Source organism: Rhinolophus sinicus, chromosome 18 (genome assembly GCF_057876585.1).
Source record: "Rhinolophus sinicus isolate RSI-liver-muscle chromosome 18, RSI-T2T, whole genome shotgun sequence".
In the NCBI taxonomy this organism is placed as follows: domain Eukaryota; kingdom Metazoa; phylum Chordata; class Mammalia; order Chiroptera; family Rhinolophidae; genus Rhinolophus; species Rhinolophus sinicus.
In genome coordinates this window covers 100,987,659-101,011,109 of record NC_142518.1, presented here as the reverse complement: position 1 = coordinate 101,011,109, position 23,451 = coordinate 100,987,659, and the positions used below count along the sequence as shown (strand labels likewise).

Sequence of the window (23,451 nt, the reverse complement as noted above, 5' to 3'; positions counted from 1 at the left end):
GTTGGCATAGAGAACGACACTGAAAACCAAATTGCAGTCTTCTGTCGATGTCCACATGTGACCGGAGGTATGCTGGACAGAGTTGATGGATATTAAAGGTCCCTAGAAATAAGGAAGTCCGAGATCTATGAAGCAAGTGGGTTGTCCACATGGACGTTAAAATGACATAAGATAATGGCAGGAGATGGGATGGAAAGGCCGTCAGGGACCCAAATGAAGGGAAAAGGCCAGGAGACATGAGGTCCATGATGAAGAGGGCTACACGCCTGTATCAGTATGAGCCCAAAGGGAGGAGGAACTCTTCCAGAAGTTAGATTAATGGGCTGTGGAAGCAACGGGGAGGCAAGAAGAGGGTGACTCTTCTTGTTGGAGTCTTCAGAAGAGAGCGAAGTCTCAAGGAAGGCAAGTATTTGCAGGGAGCGTCTTGTGATGTCAAGGACAGACAGAGATTGATTGACAAGGATGGTGGCTTCTACGGGTGGCAGTTCCATCAGTGGGTTGGGGGGGAGGGGAATAGTAGAGTCATGAATGTGCGGTGGAGGGAAGAGGCAGGGCAGGGTGAGGACGAGGACGCGCAGTTGGATGAGAGTCCTGGGTTGAAGTCATTGATTTTGGGGTCCCCAATTTTGTGTTTTGTAAAGACATCTGCCGTAAATGCCATGTGAAGAGGCCAGAGTGCCTCGGGAGTACCTGGCAATTGCTCCCATCGGTCCTTTCCCTCCACAAATGCTATCTGGCTCTGAGCCTGACTAGAGTTCTGGGTTATGCGCCTCCTACCCCAAATCCTGATGTTTATTTTAACTAATGTAAGTCTGCTTCCTGCAAAATACAAACTGTAACAATAAACACGTTGTTTCCGAAGTGCAGCCAAAACCCTTAGTTATGGTGTCCTTACTTTCGGTTTTTGTGCTTTTTTTTCAGCTATATTAAGATATAATTGACATAGCATTGTGTAAGTTTAAGGTATACAACATAATGATTTGAAATATGTATATATTGATTAGTAATTACCAGAATAAGATTAGTTAACACATACGTCACCTCACATAGTTTTGTTGTTGGATTTTGTTTTTGTTTTTTACAAATTTTAAATGTTTATTCCTAGGAGCGAATCGAGGAATTTCTTCATAGAGTTTTATAGCTGCCAGCAGAGCTTTAATCCTGCTCTCACTGTAGCAACTGGGTGATTGGGTATTTCTTCATCTAAATAAATTGATCTACCTATTTATAAGTAAAAGGAAAAAACACAGTGACACAAGTAAACCTTGGGAGTTACACAGTGGATTACATTATGCCACAGTTGCTCAACCCAACCTTGCTTAAACATTTACAAAGTCAGTTTTGATATTAACTCTTTGATCCTGATTGTCAGATAAACTTCAGTCCACTAAACCAAGTCCATAGGTGATTATTACTGAGTTTTATAGCCACTTACACCACAAAAGTCTTACAATTTAGCTGTTTAGGAATTCTTGGCAGTGGGGGGGGGATTCTGTTAGAAGGAAATCCAATGTTCACTAGGTTGGAAACAACTGGACAGCAGTAAAATTGAAAGCCCTTAGCAAATCTTTCTCCCGTTTGTCAGATAATATACCAGTGAACATCTAGAGGGTAGCTGCGTTCTTGCAGCAGGTGCTATTACTTAAGGTCAAGCGATGTATGGCCTTTTACTGTAAATATTTAAATATAAATGTATAAGACAACCTTATTTTTGGAGGATGACATTAAAATCAGAAGGTTGATGATGAAATCAATACAGAGCTTCTCACAACAGTCTGAGCAATCTCTGTAGTGGTCTGCAACTTTCCTCTGGCTGTGGGAGTTTCTTTCTTAAACTTAATTATTCCCAATACTAGTGGGACAAAATATGTTTGGCAAACATGCTTGTTTTAAAAGTAATTCCAAAGTTGTTTAAAGATTTTAGTTGTAATAATAATAAAGACTTAGAACAGCAGAGAATTGGGCGTTATTCTCTTGCCAACAACGGTTATTTGGAAGGGCTTGCCTTGCCGTGGGCCTTAAGTAGAGGGAATTACAGGTAAAGGCAGCAGTTTCTGAAAGGTGACTACAGTATTAAAATGTCATCTTTTAGAAGTATTTTACAGATAAACTTTATTGAGTACTCCAGTGTTTAAAAAGTAATTAATGTCGTTTGTACTTAGTGTTACGCCCATCAAAGTCTCTTCGGTTTCTGTGCTGACGTGAATATGTGAACTATAAAAAAATGCTTTAAACATTTATTAATAAGCACCACATTAACAAAGAAGCATAAGCATTTATGGCTGTTTTTCCAAATCTCTTTAAAAGCAAAAGCTCTGGGGGGCGGGGGGTTCCTGATTTCATTCTGTCCCATTTCCCCCAGTCACTAAAATCTAACACGGGGCCACTGCTGCTTAAAGGAGCAGCGGGGCTTGATGCAGGGACACTGGCTGGCGGCCACATTTTATGAGTGGGAAATCTGAGAGTCAGAGGGGGAACATACTCAGGGGGTTTTCTGATGGAATAGGCCTCGGAGCTGAGCATAGGAATGATGCTTATCGTAGTGCCTCACTCTTTCGTCGTTCTTTAACACTTTAAAAAGAAAAAAGAAAAAAAGGATGGGCCTTGGGCTTAGGGGCTCTCACAAATACCCAACCCCCTAGCCACATGTGATTAGATTTGATTTGGAACAAACAGGAGAAGAAGGTGAAGGTGAAGGCTAGCAGCTTCCAGGTCTGCACCTGTGGGCCTCTCTTTACCCAGAGCTGCTCGCTGCTCTGAACACCTTCCTTCTTCTTCCCTTTAATAAGGCTGCTACCCGGGCAGGTGGGAGGTTTCCTCACACCGTCTGCTGGCGTATGTGCTTTTCTTTCACTCCAGCACCCAGCCTTCCTGTGGGTGCCGCAGAGCCATGTGCTTTCCATAGTTGTGTACATCTGATTACACGCTGTTTTAGTGCCCTCCATGCTGATGCTCTCTGAATTCCAACCCTGAGCCTCTTGAAGTTGTCTTCAGTTTCTTTTCTGCAAGCATTTTGAATGAGCTATAGATCTTCTAATTCCACTGAAGTCCTGAGTAAAGTCGCAATGTACTATTCTGGCTCATGTCCATACGCTAATTAAGCGGTGTTAACTAGTCGATGTGACGTGGTTCATTTCAAGAAATTGTCACGATCGTTTTGATTTTGTAAGCATGTTTCCTTTCTCTGCTTCTATTTTACAAAGCCTGTATCTCTCTTTTTATTCTAATTACGAATATGTTCACAGTGGTTTCATTTGTGCCACTGCATTACAAGTGTAATAATCCTGTGGATGTACTTCAATGATTTGTTAGGAGTACATTATTTTTCTTACATAGACATTTTTGATCTGTTAGAAACAACTGGCCAGAGGTAGCAAAGGAATGTGCTCTTTCCCTGTGCTATATATATGAAACAGTGAGTAATACTTTTTTGAGTATTTACTATGTGAAGGTACTGTCTCACAATTGCCTTATACGTCGTCATCAACGTTATCCTCATTTATACTGACAGGGAAACTGAGACATGATGTGCTTAAGGAATTTGCCCAACGTCATTTAGCTAGTAACGTAATATAACCAGGCTTTGAACCCAGACATCTAGCTCCAGAACCCACACACCCCGCCAGTTATGCTCCTCTTCCTCACCATCTCTTTTATGGGCACTTTGACACAACCTGATAATTGCCAAGTTCTCTGAAACAAGGTCATTAGAATGGCAAATGTCAGAATGCCTCTGATTTTTCAGCATTAAAAATACACCCATTAGACGATATTTATGAGACAGTTGAACACTGAGACTCTAGCCTTGATCAAACTGGATTCTCGTTTCAGGTTATAGCTTGACGAGTCTTGATCTCAAAAGGCTTTCTAAATGATACTGATTTTGGCCCTCGGCTAGTTTAAGCAAATGAGTGAGCCATATCTGTTTGCCTGTAATCCTTTTCACTCCATCCGTCCATCCTTCTACCTGTCAATCTACAAAATTCTTCATCTGTTTATAACACACAGCTAGGTGTTGCTTATTCTTATTGAGGAAGCAAATCCCAAATGTATATTAAGAAAATAAGACAGGGAGCTCAAGAACCATAAGCAAATCACCCTGAGTGGGAAATCAGTCTGTAAATGTTTGCCAATTTTATGTATGTACCCTTCTCCATATGTTACAGGGTCTCTTAATTAGGTTGCTAAATTTGGCATTGTTGAACTTTCCTATTTTAAAAGATTTTTATTTAAAATATAGCTAACGTACAATAATATATTAATTTCAGGTATACACCATACTTACTCAACACTTATATGCCTAAAGAAGTGATCACCATGATAAGCCCAGCAACCACCTGACACCGTACCACGCTATCACAATATTACTGACTATATTCCCTGTGCTGTACATTACATCCCCATGACTTACTTGTTTTATACCTGGAAATTTGGACCTCTTATTTTTCTTCACCTTTATTCCCCCTTTTTAAAATTTTTCAATTACAATTGACGTTCAGTATTATTTTATATTGATTTCAGGTGTACAGCATAGTGGTTAGACATCTATATAATTTAAGAAGTGATTCCCCTGACTAGTACCCACCTGGCACTATACATAGTTACTACCATATCATTGACTGTATTCCCTATGCTTTACTTACATCCACGTGACTATTTCGTAACTACCAATTTGTACTTATTAGTCTGTACGTCCTTTTTACCCGTCCCCCAGCCCCTCCTATCTATCACTCACTTTGATCTGAAGTGAGTCTCTTGTAGACAGCATATGTAAGGGTTTTGTTTTTTTATCCATTCAGCCCTCCTATGTCTTTTGATTGGAGCATTTAATCCATTTACATAGAAAGTAATGGTTGATAGATATGTAGTTATTGCCATTTATTTTATTATTCATAATTTTGATGTTTTTTCTCTGTCTTAAAGAAGTCCCTCTAACATTCCTTGTAATCCTGGTTTAGTGGTGATGAACTCCTTTAGCTTTTTCTTATCTGGGAAGCTCTTTATCTGCCCCTGCTTGCTGACTGATGACCTCTATGATGGCAGAAGATAAAAGAGTGAAAGAAAGGGGTAGAGTTGTTGGCTGCCATGTGGCAGGGAGAAGGGTGGTAACCTTGGAGGGCAGGTAGTGGGTATGGAATATAGAACTTGCTCTTGCACCCTGGGCTAGGCAACATATGGGGCCTACACAGCCATAGGATCTGAGTTATAACCTGAGATTTCCCAGTGCCAGAAACTTAGGTAGCTAGGGAAGCAAGGAAGAAAGAAGGATTTTCCCTAGAGGAATCACTTTTTTAAAAAAATCATCTACTGGGCTCCATTATTTGTCAACTCCAGAGCAAGAGGGGGTGTGTGTAAATTATTTTTAACACCTCCTTTTTTGTTATTTCTCTACTACCAGGGTGGCTAAAAATTTTGGTAAGTGGCATTTTCTGCGATCGAAATATACCACTTGCTATGTGTTTGAGTTGTTTTTCTACAGAAGATCCACTGCAGTCTCATAGGAATAGCAAAAGCTGAAGGGAGAAAATTTACTCACATTTTTTGAATAATGATGAAAGGAGAGGTTTTCCTTACAGTTGTGCTGCTCTTGAATGATGAATACCTTAAACTTACACAACACTATGTCAATTATATCTTAATATAGCTGGAAAAAAAACACCGAAAGTAAGGACACCATAACTAAGGGTTTTGGCTGCACTTCGGAAACAACGTGTTTATTGTTACAGTTTGTATTTTGCAGGAAGCAGACTTACATTAGTTAAAATAAACATCAGGATTTGGGGTAGGAGGCGCATAACCCAGAACTCTAGTCAGGCTCAGAGCCAGATAGCATTTGTGGAGGGAAAGGACCGATGGGAGCAATTGCCAGGTACTCCCGAGGCACTCTGGCCTCTTCACATGGCATTTACGGCAGATGTCTTTACAAAACACAAAATTGGGGACCCCAAAATCAATGACTTCAACCCAGGACTCTCATCCAACTGCGCGTCCTCGTCCTCACCCTGCCCTGCCTCTTCCCTCCACCGCACATTCATGACTCTACTATTCCCCTCCCCCCCAACCCACTGATGGAACTGCCACCCGTAGAAGCCACCATCCTTGTCAATCAATCTCTGTCTGTCCTTGACATCACAAGACGCTCCCTGCAAATACTTGCCTTCCTTGAGACTTCGCTCTCTTCTGAAGACTCCAACAAGAAGAGTCACCCTCTTCTTGCCTCCCCGTTGCTTCCACAGCCCATTAATCTAACTTCTGGAAGAGTTCCTCCTCCCTTTGGGCTCATACTGATACAGGCGTGTAGCCCTCTTCATCATGGACCTCATGTCTCCTGGCCTTTTCCCTTCATTTGGGTCCCTGACGGCCTTTCCATCCCATCTCCTGCCATTATCTTATGTCATTTTAACGTCCATGTGGACAACCCACTTGCTTCATAGATCTCGGACTTCCTTATTTCTAGGGACCTTTAATATCCATCAACTCTGTCGAATTTTAATCTTCTCATTTAGAGTTTTATTTTAACAAATAGCTTTCTTTCCCAACCCATTGTACTGACAGCCATTTCAACCTGCGGTGCTCCTCTCCCATACCTTCCCCTGTAGAAAGTTCTTTCATAGGAGGAAGTATTTGCTGTGACCAAATAGAAACAACCAATGGATCTTAGTTGTGTTTAGACATAAATCATGAACTGGCATTCTTTATTTATAAACATTTAGAGGTGCAAGTGAAAACAGCTGGTGGTAAAAAACAGTACTGTTCTTTTCCACTTGCAGTACAGTATCTGTTAATACCTGTAATACCTGTTAATCATTGAGATGTTATTTTTAATGCAATTTATTTTTACTTCTGTAAACCATATGGATGATGTTACATTGTGTCAATGTCCTTTGACAGCTTTACCAGTGTCTTTCTTGGTTGGGACTTTTCTATAGGTCAGTGATATTTCTCTCTGCTCTTCTTGCAGAGAAATCAGTCCTGCAAAAAATAACCCTGCTCCAGCTTATGGTTATTAAATGAGGTGAACTTGAAAGGAGAACAGTGCATGACTGGCTGATTTGAATTCTGCTGGTCTGCGTCCCAGCCTGTATTCCACAGTGCGCACTAGCTGGGTGACAGGCCCTCTGAAAAACTTCGTACCACTTGTCCATGTGCGTTACGGCAGGTTATGTTCATGGAAGTCAAAGTAATGTAAATCTAATCTGATTTTCTTCACAGAAATAATACTACCTTGAGGATTATATTTCTGGCTTGAGGTTTGTTTTTGTTTTTTTTATAGAAATGGCCATAACCACCCTATTAAATCAACTGTTTAATCAACTGGAACTGATGAATGTGTATACTGCACAGCATAAAATTGTCTAAAGTGTATATCAATCAATTAACAGGGCATCACAATAGCCAGTCACGTTAAATTATGTTTACTGAGCTAAAGTGTCCGTAGACTATACAGAGTTCGTGTTGTCACAAGAGCTTGTTGTCACAAGAACTCTGTTCTTGTTGCCTTCTTTTTCCTGAAACATCAGAAGGTTAAAAAAACACACTTTCTGCAAAGTCCAGGATTTCTTTGGGTAAATGTTGACAAGAATGTTTGAGAATTTTGGTGAGACATCGGGTTGTGGCTTTTTGTAAAGCAGAATTGAGATTTTCTTCTTGCTTTGCTTTGCTCATTGTAAATTCCCGGTAGCAGATAGATTTTGGAGACCAAGTTATTAGTCTCTCTTCATTTCAGTTGTCATCAGGGATGACTTTAGTGAGAAAGTGACAGTTGGGCGATCTGAAGGGTAATTAAAAGAAGGTAAAGAGGAAGAGTACCATGTTTCCCCGAAAATAAGACCTAGCCGGACCATCAGCTCTAATGCGTCTTTTGGAGCAAAAATTAATATAAGACCCAGTTTTATTTTACTATAAGACTGGGTATAACATAATATGATATAATATATAATTAATATAAAATAATACTGAGTTTTATATGAATTTTTGCTCCAAAAGACCCATTAGAGCTGATGGCCCGGCTAGGTCTGGTTTTCGGCAAAACACGGTATCAGTGCTTCATTCTTTCTGTGCCTGACTAATATTCCATTGTATGGATACACTGTGTTTTGTTTATCCATTTATCAGTTGATAGATATTAGGGTTGTTTCCACCTTTTGACTATTGTAAATAGTGCTGTTAGGAACATTAATGCCCAAGGTTTTGTTTGGACATCTGTTTTCAGTTCTTCTGAGTATGTGTGTAGGAGTAAAATTGCTGGCTCATGTGGGAATTCTTTGTTTAGCTTTTTGATGATCCACCAAACTGTTTTCCACAGAGGCTGGACTGTTTTACATTCCTCCCAGCAATTTCTTCACAAGGTGCCCCCCCACCAACACTTTTTATTTTCCATTTCTTTTAAAATGTTTAGCCATCCTAGAAGGATGTTACCTTTAAAATGCATGAACGACCCTCCCCTTATTTGCAGTGAATATTTCATGCCTTGCTGTCTCATCACATTGTTGCTCAACCTTATGAAAAATTGTAGTGAAGCTCAAAGGCACGTTGGACTGAATTGGATTCTAAATCCATGAAATCTGTACTTAACATCATTCTGGTACATTTCCTTCCAAGAAAGGCTTGTAACCATTAGGATAAACCCATCTTTTCCTCTAACCCACCAATTTTAGGATTGAAGATGAGGTCGAAGGGACTAATCTGATACCTAAATTTCCAGCCTTTGAGGGCCGTCTGTATTATGCTGGGGTGTGCCATTTTCCACCCTTAACTAATGCTGTCATGCAGTATTTTCTGTTTATCAACGTTTGAAATGTTTTACATCATATGTGAGTTTACCAAGTAGAGTAAGAATGGACTTAGAAATGTAGTAACACATTTGCATACACACATGCCTTTTCTAATGTGAAATAGAGTGAAATGCATTGCAATCAGAAGACTTGAGTCTTTGCGAACACTTACCAACTACTGGTCATAAATTATCTGCGTGTGTGCCACTGAGCAACAGTTGCTTAATGCTACAACCACTAAACTTCATGGTTTAGCTGAAAGCATTTTTCCTGTTCGAAGCTTGCCAGGTATTTTTAATGCCAGCTGTAAATTCTTAAAATTGTCCTAGATACCCCCTATGTGTGCTCTGGAAATAACCAATTGCTATTTTCAATCATATACTTGAACAGAAACTCGAACTACTGTTTGTAATTTTTGGTTAAAAAGAATTGTTTGTTTTGGGGGTGATAGGAATTTTAGTGTAAGTAGTGTTTGTTTTGAAAAGTACATTTTGAATGTGTGTGCTCTAATAATTCTTACAAGTGGTTTTATTTGTGTGTGTTTCATTTTATAGCAAAAATCGTTTATACAGGTAAAAACAGTATCTCTATGTGGTTCATTATTTTTTTAATTGCCCTTATGGTAGTGAATCCTAACTGTTTCAACTTGAAATTGTTGGTACCTTGAGTGCCAGGGCATAAATTTCATTCTATTTTATCAGGAATAAACTATTTCCCTTGGATAACAGGCACATTTGAGAAAGCATTCATTTTTTTCTCACATCTAAAGGTTAACATTAAATAAATGAACACTGTGGTGCTTTAAAATTATTTTTTAACTTTTATTTTATTTTTAGTGTGTTTTTCCAGGACCCATCACCTCCAAGTCAAGTAGTTGTTTCAGTCTAGTTGTGGAGGGCGCAGCTCATAGTGGCCCATGTGGGGATCGAACCGGCAACCTTGTTGTTAAGAGCACCGCGCTCTAACCACTGAGCTAACTGGCTGCCCCAACACTGGGCGCTTTAAGTGGGCATCTTTAACCATTTTGTCGCGACGGTCGGATATATTGAATGAATATTTCCATCCACTGCAGATGGAACCTTCCAGAAAGGAAGTTTAGGAAAGTAGATGTACATTTTTCTATATTTTTGTGTTTTTCAAGAATGAATAACAGTAAGAAATTTTTATACATAAAAATAATGTCATTTATATACAAAGCAGCTCAAATTGTTATTATTAAATACATAAATTAGTCAAAATATCAACTTTTTTGTTTTTTGTGGATTTCTGACACATTTTGGGGGGGGGAAATGAAATCAACGCAGTGACATAGTTAAAGCCTGAAAGAGCCAATATACCTTACAGTGTACCAGAGTTAGCTCCATGAAAGCACACGAGCCTTCCTTGCCCTGGTCTTTGTGACTTTTCATGTTTCCTTTATTTCTCCCTCCTCTACTTTGAATACATGTCATCCTGAATACATTATCTTGTCATTGTGTATTGGTTTTTAAATTATTCTTTATCCCAAATATCTCTTCCTCACCTTTGGAAAGTTTTGTGTTTTGTTGGATCCAGGCAGAAAAATGTGGCAAATGATAACATCGCAAATCACAGTTCAAGTTATATTGCAAATAGAAGATTCTGGCCCAAATTTCTCTGCATCCTCTTGATGAAATTAATTAGTTAAGTTCTCCTCGAGTTATCTATGAAGAAATCACTACATTACTTCCCTCAAGACACATACCGACCAATGGATAGAAGGCATTGGAACCAAGATCTCCTTGTTTCTTGCCTCTCATAATTAAGCCTTAGAAGCAAGAGCACCCATCTGGGATCCCGGCCAAACGCTTACTTTTCCTTATCTATTTTTGGCATGCCGGGAGAGAAATTGTCACAAATTTAACAATTATCTCCCCTTCTCCCCTTGAATGCTTTGCCAGTATAGCTAGCTGATTGTGATAAGGTAAGAAATATATTAGAGTAGCAGTGTCCAAAGTGGATTGTGGAGAACGTGGTGTCGCTGGATCTTCCCAGGGGAGCGGGGGAGAGTTTTATGGCAAATGCTGACTTACCCAAAGATAAAGAGTTTTCTTTATTTGAAGACTTTTGAGAGCTTATATTCTATGACTATGCGCTGTGAGTAACCAGGAGGGGGGGTTATAGGAGCAGCCTCCCGCTTCTCTAAGGAACCTCATTACTAGCTTGGCGCATGGAATGCAGTTTGAGAAACACTGAATGCTGTATGCTGATATTCTTGCCAGTCCGTCCTACTGTGGCATTCCTACTTAGCAGCACTCAAAGTTTTTATTATACACAAGCCATGCATAATGCCATTAAGCCATAAATAAATCAGATATTCATCTGACATGCTCTTTTGTCTATGCTTCAATATACTGAAAGTTATATATTCTACTTCACACATACTGCTAATTTCTAATGTCTCTCTTAAGCAGGTTTTAGGAATAAGTACAAACAGACCACCTGTTCAATTTACAGCAGCCCCCAATCTTTCTAGTGTGCAGCAGCTTTGAATGCAAAGCTTTGGGCAGAGAGAAGGAAGATTTCGAGACAATGTAAGTAATTCCAGTGCAATTCCCACGTGGCCATGTGCTCTGCCACAAAAGGAGAAACGAATTCCTAATTTCACTCCCTCCATGTCAGATCCCCTGTTCCGAAGGGCTGATGGCCTGTATTATACACAACAGCCTCTGGGGGACTTGTTGAGTGGCCTTCACAGGCAGTCAAACATGCCACCTGTCAGCCTCACTAGCCACACCGAGGAATGGTGTTTCCAACACCAGGCACTCTGCCCATGGGCTATAACTCACCCTGCCCCTTTGTTACCCAGGGGTGGCAGTAGAATTGCCTGTTCTAGCTCTTCTGTAGAGCCAGAAACTTTCTTGCTTTAAATAAAAACATTTACATCTGAATTATCTTGCCTAATTCTGTGCTGGCCCAATTCCTGGAGTTTTAATCTTCATATAGTTGGTTAATATCTGGAAACCTCATCCTCTTCTCACGTGAATAGCCTTTAGAGAGCCCTTAAAGTGATACCTGGGAGTTGTTGTTTTTTTGGTCTTTTTTTGTTTGTTGTTTTTTTTAAGATTTTATTGGGGAAGGGGAACAGGACTTTATTAGGGAACAGTGCGTAAATCCAGGTCTTTTTTCCAAGTCAAGTTGTCCTTTCAGTCTTAGTTGTAGAGGGCGCAGCTCAGCTCCAGGTCCAGTTGCCATTGCTAGTTGCAGGGGGCACAGCCCACCATCCCTTGTGGGCGTCGAACCGTCAACCTTGTGGTTGAGAGGATGCACTCCAACCAACTAAGCCATCCGGAGCTCAGCGGCAGCTCAGCTCAAGGTGCCATGTTCAATCTTAGTTGCAGGGGGCAGAGCCCACCATCCCTTGCGGAACTCGAGGAGTTGAACTGGCAGCCTTGTGGTTGAGAGCCCACTGGCCCATGTGGGAATCGAACCGGCAGCCTTCGGAGTTAGGAGCACGGAGCTCTAACCGCCTGAGCCACCGGGCCGGCCCGATACCTGGGAGTTTTGTCAGTCCTACTGTAAGCAGTCTTTTCAGGACATCACCTTATTTTACTGTTAAGGAAATTGACGCTCAACTGAGCCGTACGGAACAGTAATATTTCCCAGGGCCGTGTCTTTTATTGCTTCTCCTGTTCCCTCCAAACCGTGCCCTTAAAAGCCTTTACCTGTAGGGAGGACACTTTTTTCAAGAACAGACATTTCTTTAAGATATTGTCATTTGAGCTGAGAAGTTGGCCACCATACCGTGGTTGAATGGAAGACTCGAAATGCTTCACTGAAGAAGTGGCTTCCTTTTGTGAGACTTCCTTTTGAGAATCACAGCTCAGAGCCCCTCCCCCGTGTTTTCTTTGCTTATTCAACTCATCCGTGCTCCACAATGGAAACTTGGTTTTTACCTACCTCTTTCATTAGGGGTGTTAAAAAATTTACCGGGTATAACCTGGAAGTACTGCTTAAACTAATTGCATTCACAGCTGGGACATTTGTTTCTAGGTAGTTAGTTTTCTTTCTGTGCGATATTTAACAATATGGGGGGGGGGTGCATTCATTGGTTTCACCGGACACACTCCAGCATGTAGTTGAACTGCCAGGCCTTTCTAGGAAACTTACATCACTTTTATAATAATGGTGCTGTCACTGAAATGGCAGATAAAACCCTGTTGCGGATATCAAACACCTCTTTCACAATATGTATATTTTTTGCTCTAGCCAGAGTTTGTCTTTTACACTGTATTAAAAATTCTTCTCTGGTGGGGTGGCCGGTTAGCTCAGCTGGTTAGAGCGTGGTGCTCTTAACAACAAGGTTGCCGGTTCGATCCCCACATGGGCCACTTGGAGCTGATGGGTCGTGGAAAAACACAATTAATTTTTTTTCAAGTTAAAAAAATGTTTTTAAAAAATTCTTCTCTGGTGACCTAGAAAATGATTTTTGGATGAGAATTTGTCTCTTCTATGTAATGATATTGGTAAAGGCAATTTTCATCCTAATATCCACTGGTTCTTTTCCTTGCATTGGGAGGTAATACTGTTTGCTGCTGAGATTAAACTCTCTTACCTATGCAGTCTCTAAAAATTGAGGAATGGGCCGGCCTGGTGGCTCAGGCGGTTAGAGCTCCATGCTCCTAACTCCGAAGGCTGCCGATTCGATTCCCACATGGGCCAGTGGGCTCTCAACCACAAGGTTGCCAGTTCAATTCCTCGAGTCCCGCAAGGGATGGTGGGCTCTGCCTCCTGCAACTAAGATTGAACACGGCACCTTGAGCTGAGCTGCCTCCCAGATGGCTCAGTTGTTGGTTGGAGCGGGGGCTCTCAACTACAAGGTTGCCAGTTCAATTCCTCGACTCCCGAAAGGGATGGTGGGCAGCGCCCCCTGCAACTAAAATTGAACATGGCACCTTGAGCTGAGCTGCCGCTGAGCTCCCGGATGGCTCAGTTGGTTGGAGTGTGTCCTCGCAACCACAAGGTTGCCGGTTCGACTCCTGCAAGGGATGGTGGGCTGTGCCCCCTGCAACTAGCAACGGCAACTGGACCTGGAGCTGAGCTGCGCCCTCCACAACTAAGACTGAAAGGACAACAACTTGAAGCTGAACAGAACCCTCCACAACTAAGATTGAAAGGACAACAACTTGACTTGGAGAAAAGTCCTGGAAGTGACACTGTTCCCCAATAAAGTCCTGTTCCCCTTCCCCAATAAAATCTTTAAAAAAAAAAGTGAGGAATATCTTCCAGCCCTAATGTACTTTTCCACGAAAGCCATCTGCTTATACCATATATACATATATTGGCACACATTTTTGAAGCTTCAGTGTCACGGTGGGGGGACTCCGTGTATCATAGCGAATACCTAGATTATATCTTTTCGTTTTACACTGTTGACCTGTCTAGAACCAAAGTTCAATTCAACTTTCTTCAAAAGAGTGATTTTTAGCCCACTTCTTATCATGACCCATTGATTATAGTCGTGGGTTAGAAAAGAACTTTATTAGATGAGAAAATACTATGTGGTATAATATACTAATATTTTTAAATAATGATACTTTAAAATCAAGAGTTACAAAGGCACAGCAAGTCTTTGGAGAAGCTGTCAAATGCAGTAATGGAGGTCAGGCCACCCGACGGCTTTCTGCTTTTGAAGTCTTAAGGAACAGACCAGTCTTCTAGTGCTTCCTTTGCTGCCTCCTTTGACATAACACAAACTTGCAAGCCATAATTGGCTGTCTTCCCAAATTCCGGGAAACTACAAAGATCAGAGGGGTTCGTACAAGTTGCTTGGTAATGTGCAGCGTTCTCTCTGTAATTTAGGTGCCATTGTGTTAGCAGTTTTTTGCATGTCGTTATTCAGATAGCCCCATCTTTCCCTTCTTCCTTTGAAGTGTGTGATCACTGTTTCATTCTCTTCTCTTTTCAGGCAGGTTGGGTTTTGAGGTCCTCGGGCCTTTATACTTGCGTTCTATTTGTGTGCGTGCGTGTGTGTGTGTGTGTGTGTATGTATGTATGTATCCTGTTTCCTGAGGACTATAGGACATACTTAGCTGGATTGTCAACCGGTCCCACTGTTGTTCCTAGCCTTAGAAGTTACATACCTCTCAATTTAGATTTTTAAAGTTTTCAAGTGTTTGGAATGCAAGGTGGTGTGTAGATATGGGTAGTGAAAATGAAAAATAACTTCTGGGGACTTGTAGACTTGTGCTCGGTTTATCTCTAGTTAAGCGTGTGTGCCTATTATCAGGCTAGGTTAGAAGTACTTTTAACCAAGAAAGTGGAGTTGCTGAGCCCCAGCCTGAACTTTTAGAGTCTCAGGTTACTTTCTATGAATGGAAGAATCTCCGAATCACTAAAAAAAAATTCCTGTTAGAATCTTGAATCAGTAAATGCTTACAGCATTTTTGACCCATCGACTCTGTTAGGCATTCTGTAAGAGAGCTGTATTTCATCTTTAGAGCCACATTTCTGTAGCCCTGAGGTCCTTGGGGTGAGGGCATGGTGGGAGAGGGATCAGATTGGAAACACTCAGAATTCATCGTTCCTGGTGAAATGAAGCTGCTCGGTAGATCACATTTAGATAATGAAAATCTAACTCTGAGGTTCCGAACAAGGCTTTCTTTCTTATCTAAATCCTCATGGTCACTACTTCTTTCTGAGCATTGCGCTTGCTGATTTAGATGTTTGTATTTTGCGGGTATAATCTATTTCCTATAGCAGTTTCTATTCAAGTAAATGTGCCATCATGGAGTAATGCCTAATTAAAGACAATCTTTGTGTCTGGGGATGTACTTTGAATATTCAGTTCTCTTTTGATCAGGTGTTTGAGTTTCAGTTAATATGACCATAATTAAGCTTTAAAGGCAAGAAGACAAAACGTCATGTCTTGATCTTGCTTCACTATCTCTGGCAAAGGAGGGAGAGACAGCTTAATCACTTAAGAAGATGCCGTAAAAGCAAACTCTGAAAAGTATGATTTTAAAGCTCGTTTTAGTCTTATGAGTATAAATTACACATCAAGATGATTCTTCTTCGCTTGTTATACTGGAGTGGGCTTGGAAACTCCAACAATTTGACCACTGAATACATTTTAGCAATTTTAACCAAGAAGCTTAATACACTGGAAATGTTCCCCGGCGTAGTAGTGTTCTCCTCCTGCACCCCATCCCTCCAAACCCAGTACAAAAATGCTGGCTTTGGGGAGTATTGTAATAGATGGCTGAAAGTTCCATGAAATGTGCTTTCTTTCCATTTTGAGTTCATTTGTACTTTTTACGACTGATTATGCTGTTCAATAATATTAGTGCTTCAGAGAAGAAAATAGCCTTGGGGCTGGGGTGCAGAGAACAGTTTTAAATTACGGCCAAGTTTTCAGATTTTTAATAGGGATCTTTTGTTCATTTTTTAGCAAATATATTTGCTTTAGTAACTCAAAGAACAGTCTGATGAACAATAAAAATAGTGCTGTGTTTGCTCAGGATGACATCAGTGATTGGTTGATAAAGCAAGTTGCTTTGCATTACATCAGGACCTGTAAATTTTGTCAGTGATCTAAATAATCAATGGTAAATGAACCACATGCGAAATAAGTATTGAAGGAGAATCTCATTTTTGTGAGCATCTTAAAATGATGGGAGGAGGCACTAGGTGAGGGTTATTTGTGTTTTTATTCTTTGAAAAGCAAATTGCTGAAATTATTTTACTTAAAAAGTGTAGGATTATGGCTGGTATACTAAAAACTTGTAGGATGTTAGTTAAAGGCAATCATTAATTCAGAGAGAGAGATTCTGTAGCAGTTTTCTCAGCCCTGGCTACAAATTAAAATTGTCACCTGGGGAGCTTCTAGAAACATTAAATTAAATAATAAATAAAAGACGCAGGCATTGGTATTATGTTTAAAGTCAATGTGTGGCCAGAATTAAGAACCACTGATATATGACTAAGTGCTAAATTTAAGTCTGCCGAACACCTGAAAAGGATGGCGAGGTGAGCTCTGTTTCAGATCCTATGCCAGCTTTATAGTGACAGTCTTTTGTTGCTGTTTTTTTAATTTTATTGGGGAAAGGGAACAGGACTTTATTGGGGAACAGTATGTATTTCCAGGACTTTATTGGGGAACTGTGTTTTTCCCAGGACCCATCAGCTCCAAGTCAAGTTGTTGTCCTTCAATCTTAGTTGTGGAGGGCACAGCTCAGCTCCAAGTCCAGATGCCGTTGTTCAGTCGTAGTTGTGGGCGGCACAGCCCACCATCCCTTGCAGAAGTCGAACTGGCAAACCTTGTGGTTGAGAGTACGCACTCCAACCAGCTGAGCCATCCGGCAGCCCGGGAGCTCAGTGACAGCTCAGCGTCTTCATTCTAGTTGCGGGGGGCGCAGCTCGCTGGCCCATGTGGGAATCGAACCAGCAGCCCTGTTGCCCAGAGCTCACGTTCTAACCAACTGAGCCCACCCATCCGCCCTATAGAGACAGTCTTGTATTGAGGTCTCTACGTTCCCTTAGTTCTGAATTGAGTCACTGGTCTACAGGCAGTCAAGAAACAAATTATACATCTAGCAGCTTTTTCTGTTTTATTACTAGCAAAGGCACAGGATTTTAAGGTGGTGCTAGTTGAGTAACAGTAATATTTTACTCTGATTTTTACTGAGAGTCTATGTTCTGGTATAAACTAGTTGCTTTTTTAAAACTATTCAGTTTACACTATGGACGTATAGATCAAGAGTACAAAAGGGTGATTTTTGTCTTGAGGAAGAAAATTAAATTGCTTTCCCTGTTAATTCATGTTCTAAATATACTTTTTAATATTCTTTATACTTTGTGTTGTAGTGTATGGTGTGTCACTAAAATAGAATTTGTGCCAGCATATTTCAATTTTTTAAAATGTTCTTAGGGACATTTGGATGGGAAGCAGATCAGCATAGGATGGACACTTAATGAATTAAAATTCATTGTGGGGTAGCAGGAATCATACACTCCCACTCCAGACTACGTTGTGTGCCGTCCAAATGGGAAATTTTTTTCTGATTCCAGCTTGGAGTTTCTCTGCCTTGGCGAAGGCACCTGCATTATTCAAAATCACAGGAATTGAAACCACTGTTTTAACAGTACATTGGCAGCAAGTGGAAAATTACAGTGAATTTACACAAGCTCGGCAGATACTTGTATATGTGGACCAGACAACGTTAAACAGTTAGAGCCAAGTTCCACCAAAAATTGGAGGTTCATCAGATTTTGGAGTGAAACCGGCATGGGAAAGTTACTTGTTTCACCTCACCCCACCCCCAGCCCTCAGGCAGCTCCCACACCAAACCTGCGTGGGCCAAGGAGATTACCCCTTTACAAAAACTCCTCTGGAGTAAACATGGTATGCTCTCGTTTTGTCACCTAATGATGGTCACTGCCAGGATCTCCCCACCACCTGCACATCGATTTTAACCCATTTTCTTCAATTTTGTGGAGCTAGAGATCACTTAGGCCTATTCGAAAGAGATCCCTGAGATAATATATGGGGCAGCACTTAGGAAAACTGTACATGCTATTACATGTAAGGAGTTCGTCAGATCATCGTGGCTGAAAAAGTGCATTATACTTGTTCCTTCCTCTTGTTCTCTGGAATGCTGTTACCTGCCAGAGAAGAAAGCTGAAGACAGTTCAGAATTGGGAAAGTACTAGTTCATTTTTGTTTTAAGTTCATCAGTGACCATTGTTAACTGAGGGGAATAGTCTGTGTCAGCGGTGCAGGAAACGTGCAGAAAACATTCACTGACTCTCTACCTGTTTCCCTTTTACTCTTCCCCCTTTCCATCTGCAGAATGATCTGAGAACTGGCATAAAAGGGTAGCTTTTCCTTATTTACTCTGTGCCACTTCTTGCTTGTGTGAAAAACGAAACAACCATATGAATATTAAATTAAAGGTTGTAAATTGCAGTGTGTGTATACAGACTTGACACTTTCTGTAATTCGCGTTGGTACATTATAAGGTTCAAGTCTGTTGTAGGGATTACAGTGAGATGGTAATTTGCAACAGAAGGTGAGGATAGGTGCGAAGCAGAATAAACGATACTTTTAGCAGGTGTATTCACTTTCAGTTTACATTTTGCCAAATGAAGTATGGAAAATTGAGTGCTCTTATCAGTAAGCTGTGTCAGACCCTGTATATTACAGTTGCAAACAAAGTCCGTTCCTGAATCAAAATGTATATAGCTGCCGTTCTGGGGAAGGTATTCTTGACTGGTTTCCAGGAACTCTTTGAAGATTGACCTGCAAATCACTGACTTTTAGCATGAGAAGGACCTTGTACAACCAGTTGTTCTCGTGCCCTGTCTTTGGGCAGGCAGGTAAATAGCTAAGCTGTCCAGCACTGATACTTACTGACTTTTGACAGATTGCCAGGGACAGATTCCCACAAGCTCCCTTAGCGCCATGCCAGGGTAGATTTCCAGGAGTTACCCTTTATATATAGTCTCGATCTCTCCTACTTCAATTTATCCCAGTTACTTTTCATTTGATTCCCTACAGATTTTGAAGGAAATAACCCCGTTAAATAATAATTTAATAAGCTTAAATAAATGGTGAGGCAAGAGGTCTTATCTGTCTATGCTTTGAGGTGATTTTTATTTTCAAACTAAAAATTCTTTTCCCCTGTAATATCTATAAGGAGCAAAAATTCAAATTAGAATACACCCAAAGACAGACATTTGGAGAACTTTGCAAGCTCTAAGTAGTTTTGCTTAAAATGATTATTTTGGGGTAGAGACTTACATCTTTGACCTTTGAAAGGAAGGAAAGTCTTTGTGGTTATATACTTCTGAAACATTTTAGGTTGAGGGATTATCCTTTTAAAAATAATAATAGAAATATATAAGTGGATATTGGTTTCTATCATACTTCCTCTGACTTAAATACATGCTCATCTCAAACATGGTGTGGGGACAGAGCCCCAGAAAGTAGTTTACAGGCTCTCGGCCTCACGTGGAAGGGTGCTGGCTCGGGTAGTAGATGGCCGTTGGCTGTGGCTGGTTGGCCGTCGGCTGTGGCCGCTTAGCCAGTTGGCCACTAATGTAACAAGAGAGTCGAGGAGAGTCGTCAGTCGGTTGGCAGAAAAACGGACAGCAGGTCGCACGTCCAGTGAACCCAGCCTCCAGTGAGACCATAGTGGTATGACTCCCCTACCTATGGCTCAGTGGGTGTTCCTTTTTGGCCTCACCATATCCTGCGTTCTTGTGTGGGGAGCGGGAACAGAGACCCCGCAGGCCGCCCCACCCGACAAATGGCACAGCGAGCAGGGTCTCCCGCACGACACAAGGTAATATAGTATCATCAAAGAGACGGTCCTAAATTTATATAAGAAAGTATATTATCCTGATTTAAGGAAACAAAACTGTGAAGCCTCGGTGAAATTAAAAGGTGAGGTAAAATGGAGCTCAACCTTGGAACTTCTAGATTCAGCAAATCTACTTTTTAAAAAGGTAAAAGGAACGTTAGAGACATATTGTGTGAAATGGCTCTTTTTGACAATAGGCTCTGAGAGATCACAAAAGAATGTCTTTCCTGTAAAGCCAAAGAGTTTACCACTTTTCTTTGTAGAAATAGTTATTCAATTCCTTTAGTAGAGGCAGCCATTCTATTTCTGTATACTTATAAGTAACTATTTTGTGATTAGAAGTAATTTGCATAATGTTTTCTGCAGTCTGCTCCAGACAGGGTTGTCATGAACCATTGTATAAAAATTAAATGTTTCCGGTCTGACCTTTCCTAAGTTAGTGTGGTGCTGTGATGGTGATCGTTGAGATTCTGTGGATGAAGGAAAAACGACTGGCAATAAAAATATTATTTCTCTACATTTTAGAATTGCAGGGTTGGCCTCAAAACAGTTGGCTCAAACAACACTTTTACTAAATCAGCAACTAAGAGCTTAGTGGACTTTGACTTTCCAAACAAGGTTTTCACCTCTCCCTACCACTCTGCAGAAGCACAGGAAAGAAATGTGATGAAAACCTGACTCTTTTTTCTCTTTCTCTTGGTCAGTGCTCTGGAGAAGAGAAACGAGTTGGTACACGCACAGTGATTCTTGGCAATCATCCAGTTTCAGCAACAGAAGCTTTCGTTGCACAAAGATTTTGTGATAACAGAATAGTGTCATCTAAGGTAAGTTGTTTATTGAACTCAATAGATGGAGGTGTACTTACACCAATCATATACCAACTGTGGTCATTACTCCACCAAAAGGCAGTTTTCTTAAAGCATCATTCTGTCTTGTTAAAGCTGAAAGATCATTCACTTGCCTTCCATTATGAATCATAGTGCCTGTTGATCATACATATTACTTTAAGCCTTAAAGTGTGCTAAAAAGGAACTTTAAAAACTCAAAATTATCCAAATATTGCTAATATAATTTAAAATAATTTAAAAACTGCACTGAAAAGTATGTGATGTATAACTTAAAATGATGACCAAAAAAAAGTGTACTAAAAGTAGGGAATTATTTACTTGCACAAAGCTTCCTGAATTGCCCTTAATTGGGTGGACTAGTATGTAAATAATTTATATTATTTTGGAGGGTGCTATCATTGAATGACATCTGACCAGAGGGAAAGGGGGTGGGGGTGGGAGATGAGGGTAAGGGGGATCAAATATATGGTGATGGAAGGAGAACTGACTCTGGGTAGTGAACACACAATGGGATTTATAGATGATGTAATACAGAATTGTACTGAAATCTATGTAACTTTACTAACCATTGTCACCCCAATACACTTTAATTTAAAAAAAAGAAGAAATTTCTTCACCATTAAAAAAAAAAAAAAAGAATGACGTGTATCTTTCCCTATTTCAATGAGCAGCTTCTCCCGTCCACTCCTGGGTCCTAATGCATCCTGTTCAATACAGCGCTGAACAGTTAGAGTTCAGTCACTATAGCTGTGTCACCATTTGCATAATCATCTTACTTCAGCACACTGTAGTGCTAAGAGCAGTGGCCTGCGAGTCTGAAGACCTGTATTTAACTCCTGGCCTGACCATTTACTAGCTGTGTGACCTTGACCAAATTAACCTCTGAGTCTGAATATCCTCATCAGTGAAATGGAGCTGATATTCCACATGTGAAAACACTCTATAGTTCCTAGTACCTCGTAGTCACCATTCTACAAGGAGTAGTTTACTAATCTTTACCTTTGGCTGACCAGGTTAGGTGCTGGGCGCTAGAGGGCGGGCCCGCTGCCATCTCTTGTAGCATAGCACAGATTTTAATTAATAATTTTCTTCACTTCCTCATGCAGCCTGGCAAGGCAGATCTCCAGTGTTGGTGCCACTTGGTTCACTGCCTGTTTGCAAACACCTAGGATCTGAAACACAAAATTATGTCCTTCCTCAAAATATTTAACATTTCAGTTTTCAAACATACGTGTGATTTCTCTTTGGGTAATGATATAGCACAGATTACATTTAGCTATTTGATTAACATGTCAAATATGGGCAGAATGAGTGAAAACTGTTATCTTATGCGCAGATCTGTTGGCCTATAGAGCACTCTGAGTATATTTGGATAAAAATGTCTGTTCCTGTTAATTTTTAACCTTATGGCAGGAAATTCATCCTCAGCCAGTAGTTTCTGTACCTGTGCCCAAGATACTGAATAGTCCTTTCACGGAAAGTTGTGTGTTACCTGTATAGCCAAGAAAACAATCAGTAGTCGTCCTTTGACACAGAATCATAGACTTGTAGAACTGAAAGATCCTAAGAGGTCATCTCGTTCAACTCACTGGCTTTACACATGTAGAAAGCAAACCCAGAGAAGTTAAGTTAGTGATATATGGTCACCAAGTAGAGTTAGTGATAAAGCCAGGAGCAGAACTGCTTTATAAGGTCTAGTGGCTCTAAATAAAGAGCCCTTTCCATATCATTATGCTGTTTGGGTTTCTTCCTCGGTTTGCTCCCTCCTTTTGCATCAAGTGAAGTATAAAATATTTTCTAGGGAATTACTGTTTTCCATAGTGTTTTATGTGGAAGATAGTAAAATGGCTTTTCAGTGAACTAGCAGTAACCATTTTGTTGTGATATACTTTGTGTTTTCATATTTTAAAAGAACTTATAAAACTCAGCTTAATTCTCAACTCTTTTGTACTTAATAGGTTATTTTTTATATTTTAGCTAGCTTCGGTTTTGCCAGTAGTCAAAATAATACAATAGGATATTTTCTGAAATATTCAAGAGCTCATGGGACAAAAAAGAAAAAGATTCTTCCTAAACAAATTTGCTTATATATCTATGTGTATGTATATATTTTAGAAACCAGAATAAAGAATTGAACATTTCTACATTGATAGACTAACACATCTCGTTTTTCTCTGTAAATATTATGTTTACAGTTTGTCTAGTTAACTGCTTGTTAACGGGTCTGCTTTTTCATAAAAACTCTAGAGCAGAAAAAGAGGAAATGACAGTATACTGAGTTCAGAAAAAGAATGAAATCTTAACGTAAGAGGATAGCATACAGTGTATAGTGGTAAAGAACTTCATCCTTATAGACAGAAGACCTGGGTTTGTAGTTAAAATAAGTCATTTAACCTCCCTGTGTCTCAATTTTCTTATCTGTAAAATGGGAAAATAAACAGTACTTACCTCATAGGACTGTGCTGAGGATGAAATAAAGTAATTCACAGAAAGCATTTAAGCACTGTG

General features: G+C 40.3%; 1 protein-coding gene across 9 annotated transcripts in view; it reads left to right on the top strand.

The window, feature by feature from the left end:
• Nucleotides 1-23,451, top strand: part of ATP11C (ATPase phospholipid transporting 11C (ATP11C blood group)) — a 165,583-nt gene that overhangs the window by 48,741 nt on the left and 93,391 nt on the right. For 5 of the 9 annotated variants that reach the window (XR_012493555.2, XM_074324313.2, XM_074324311.2 and 2 more), the window contains exons 1-2: nt 18,004-18,135; nt 20,800-20,919. Coding sequence is in view for 8 of the 9 variants with exons in the window: in XM_074324313.2 (XP_074180414.1) it covers nt 18,019-18,135; nt 20,800-20,919 (237 nt within the window). In the remaining variant the exon portion in view is untranslated. Of the gene's footprint in view, nt 1-18,003; nt 18,136-20,026; nt 20,078-20,799; nt 20,920-23,451 lie in introns of those variants that run through there. The other 4 variants (XM_019750470.3, XM_019750469.3, XM_019750468.3 and 1 more) reach the window with 2 other exon arrangements.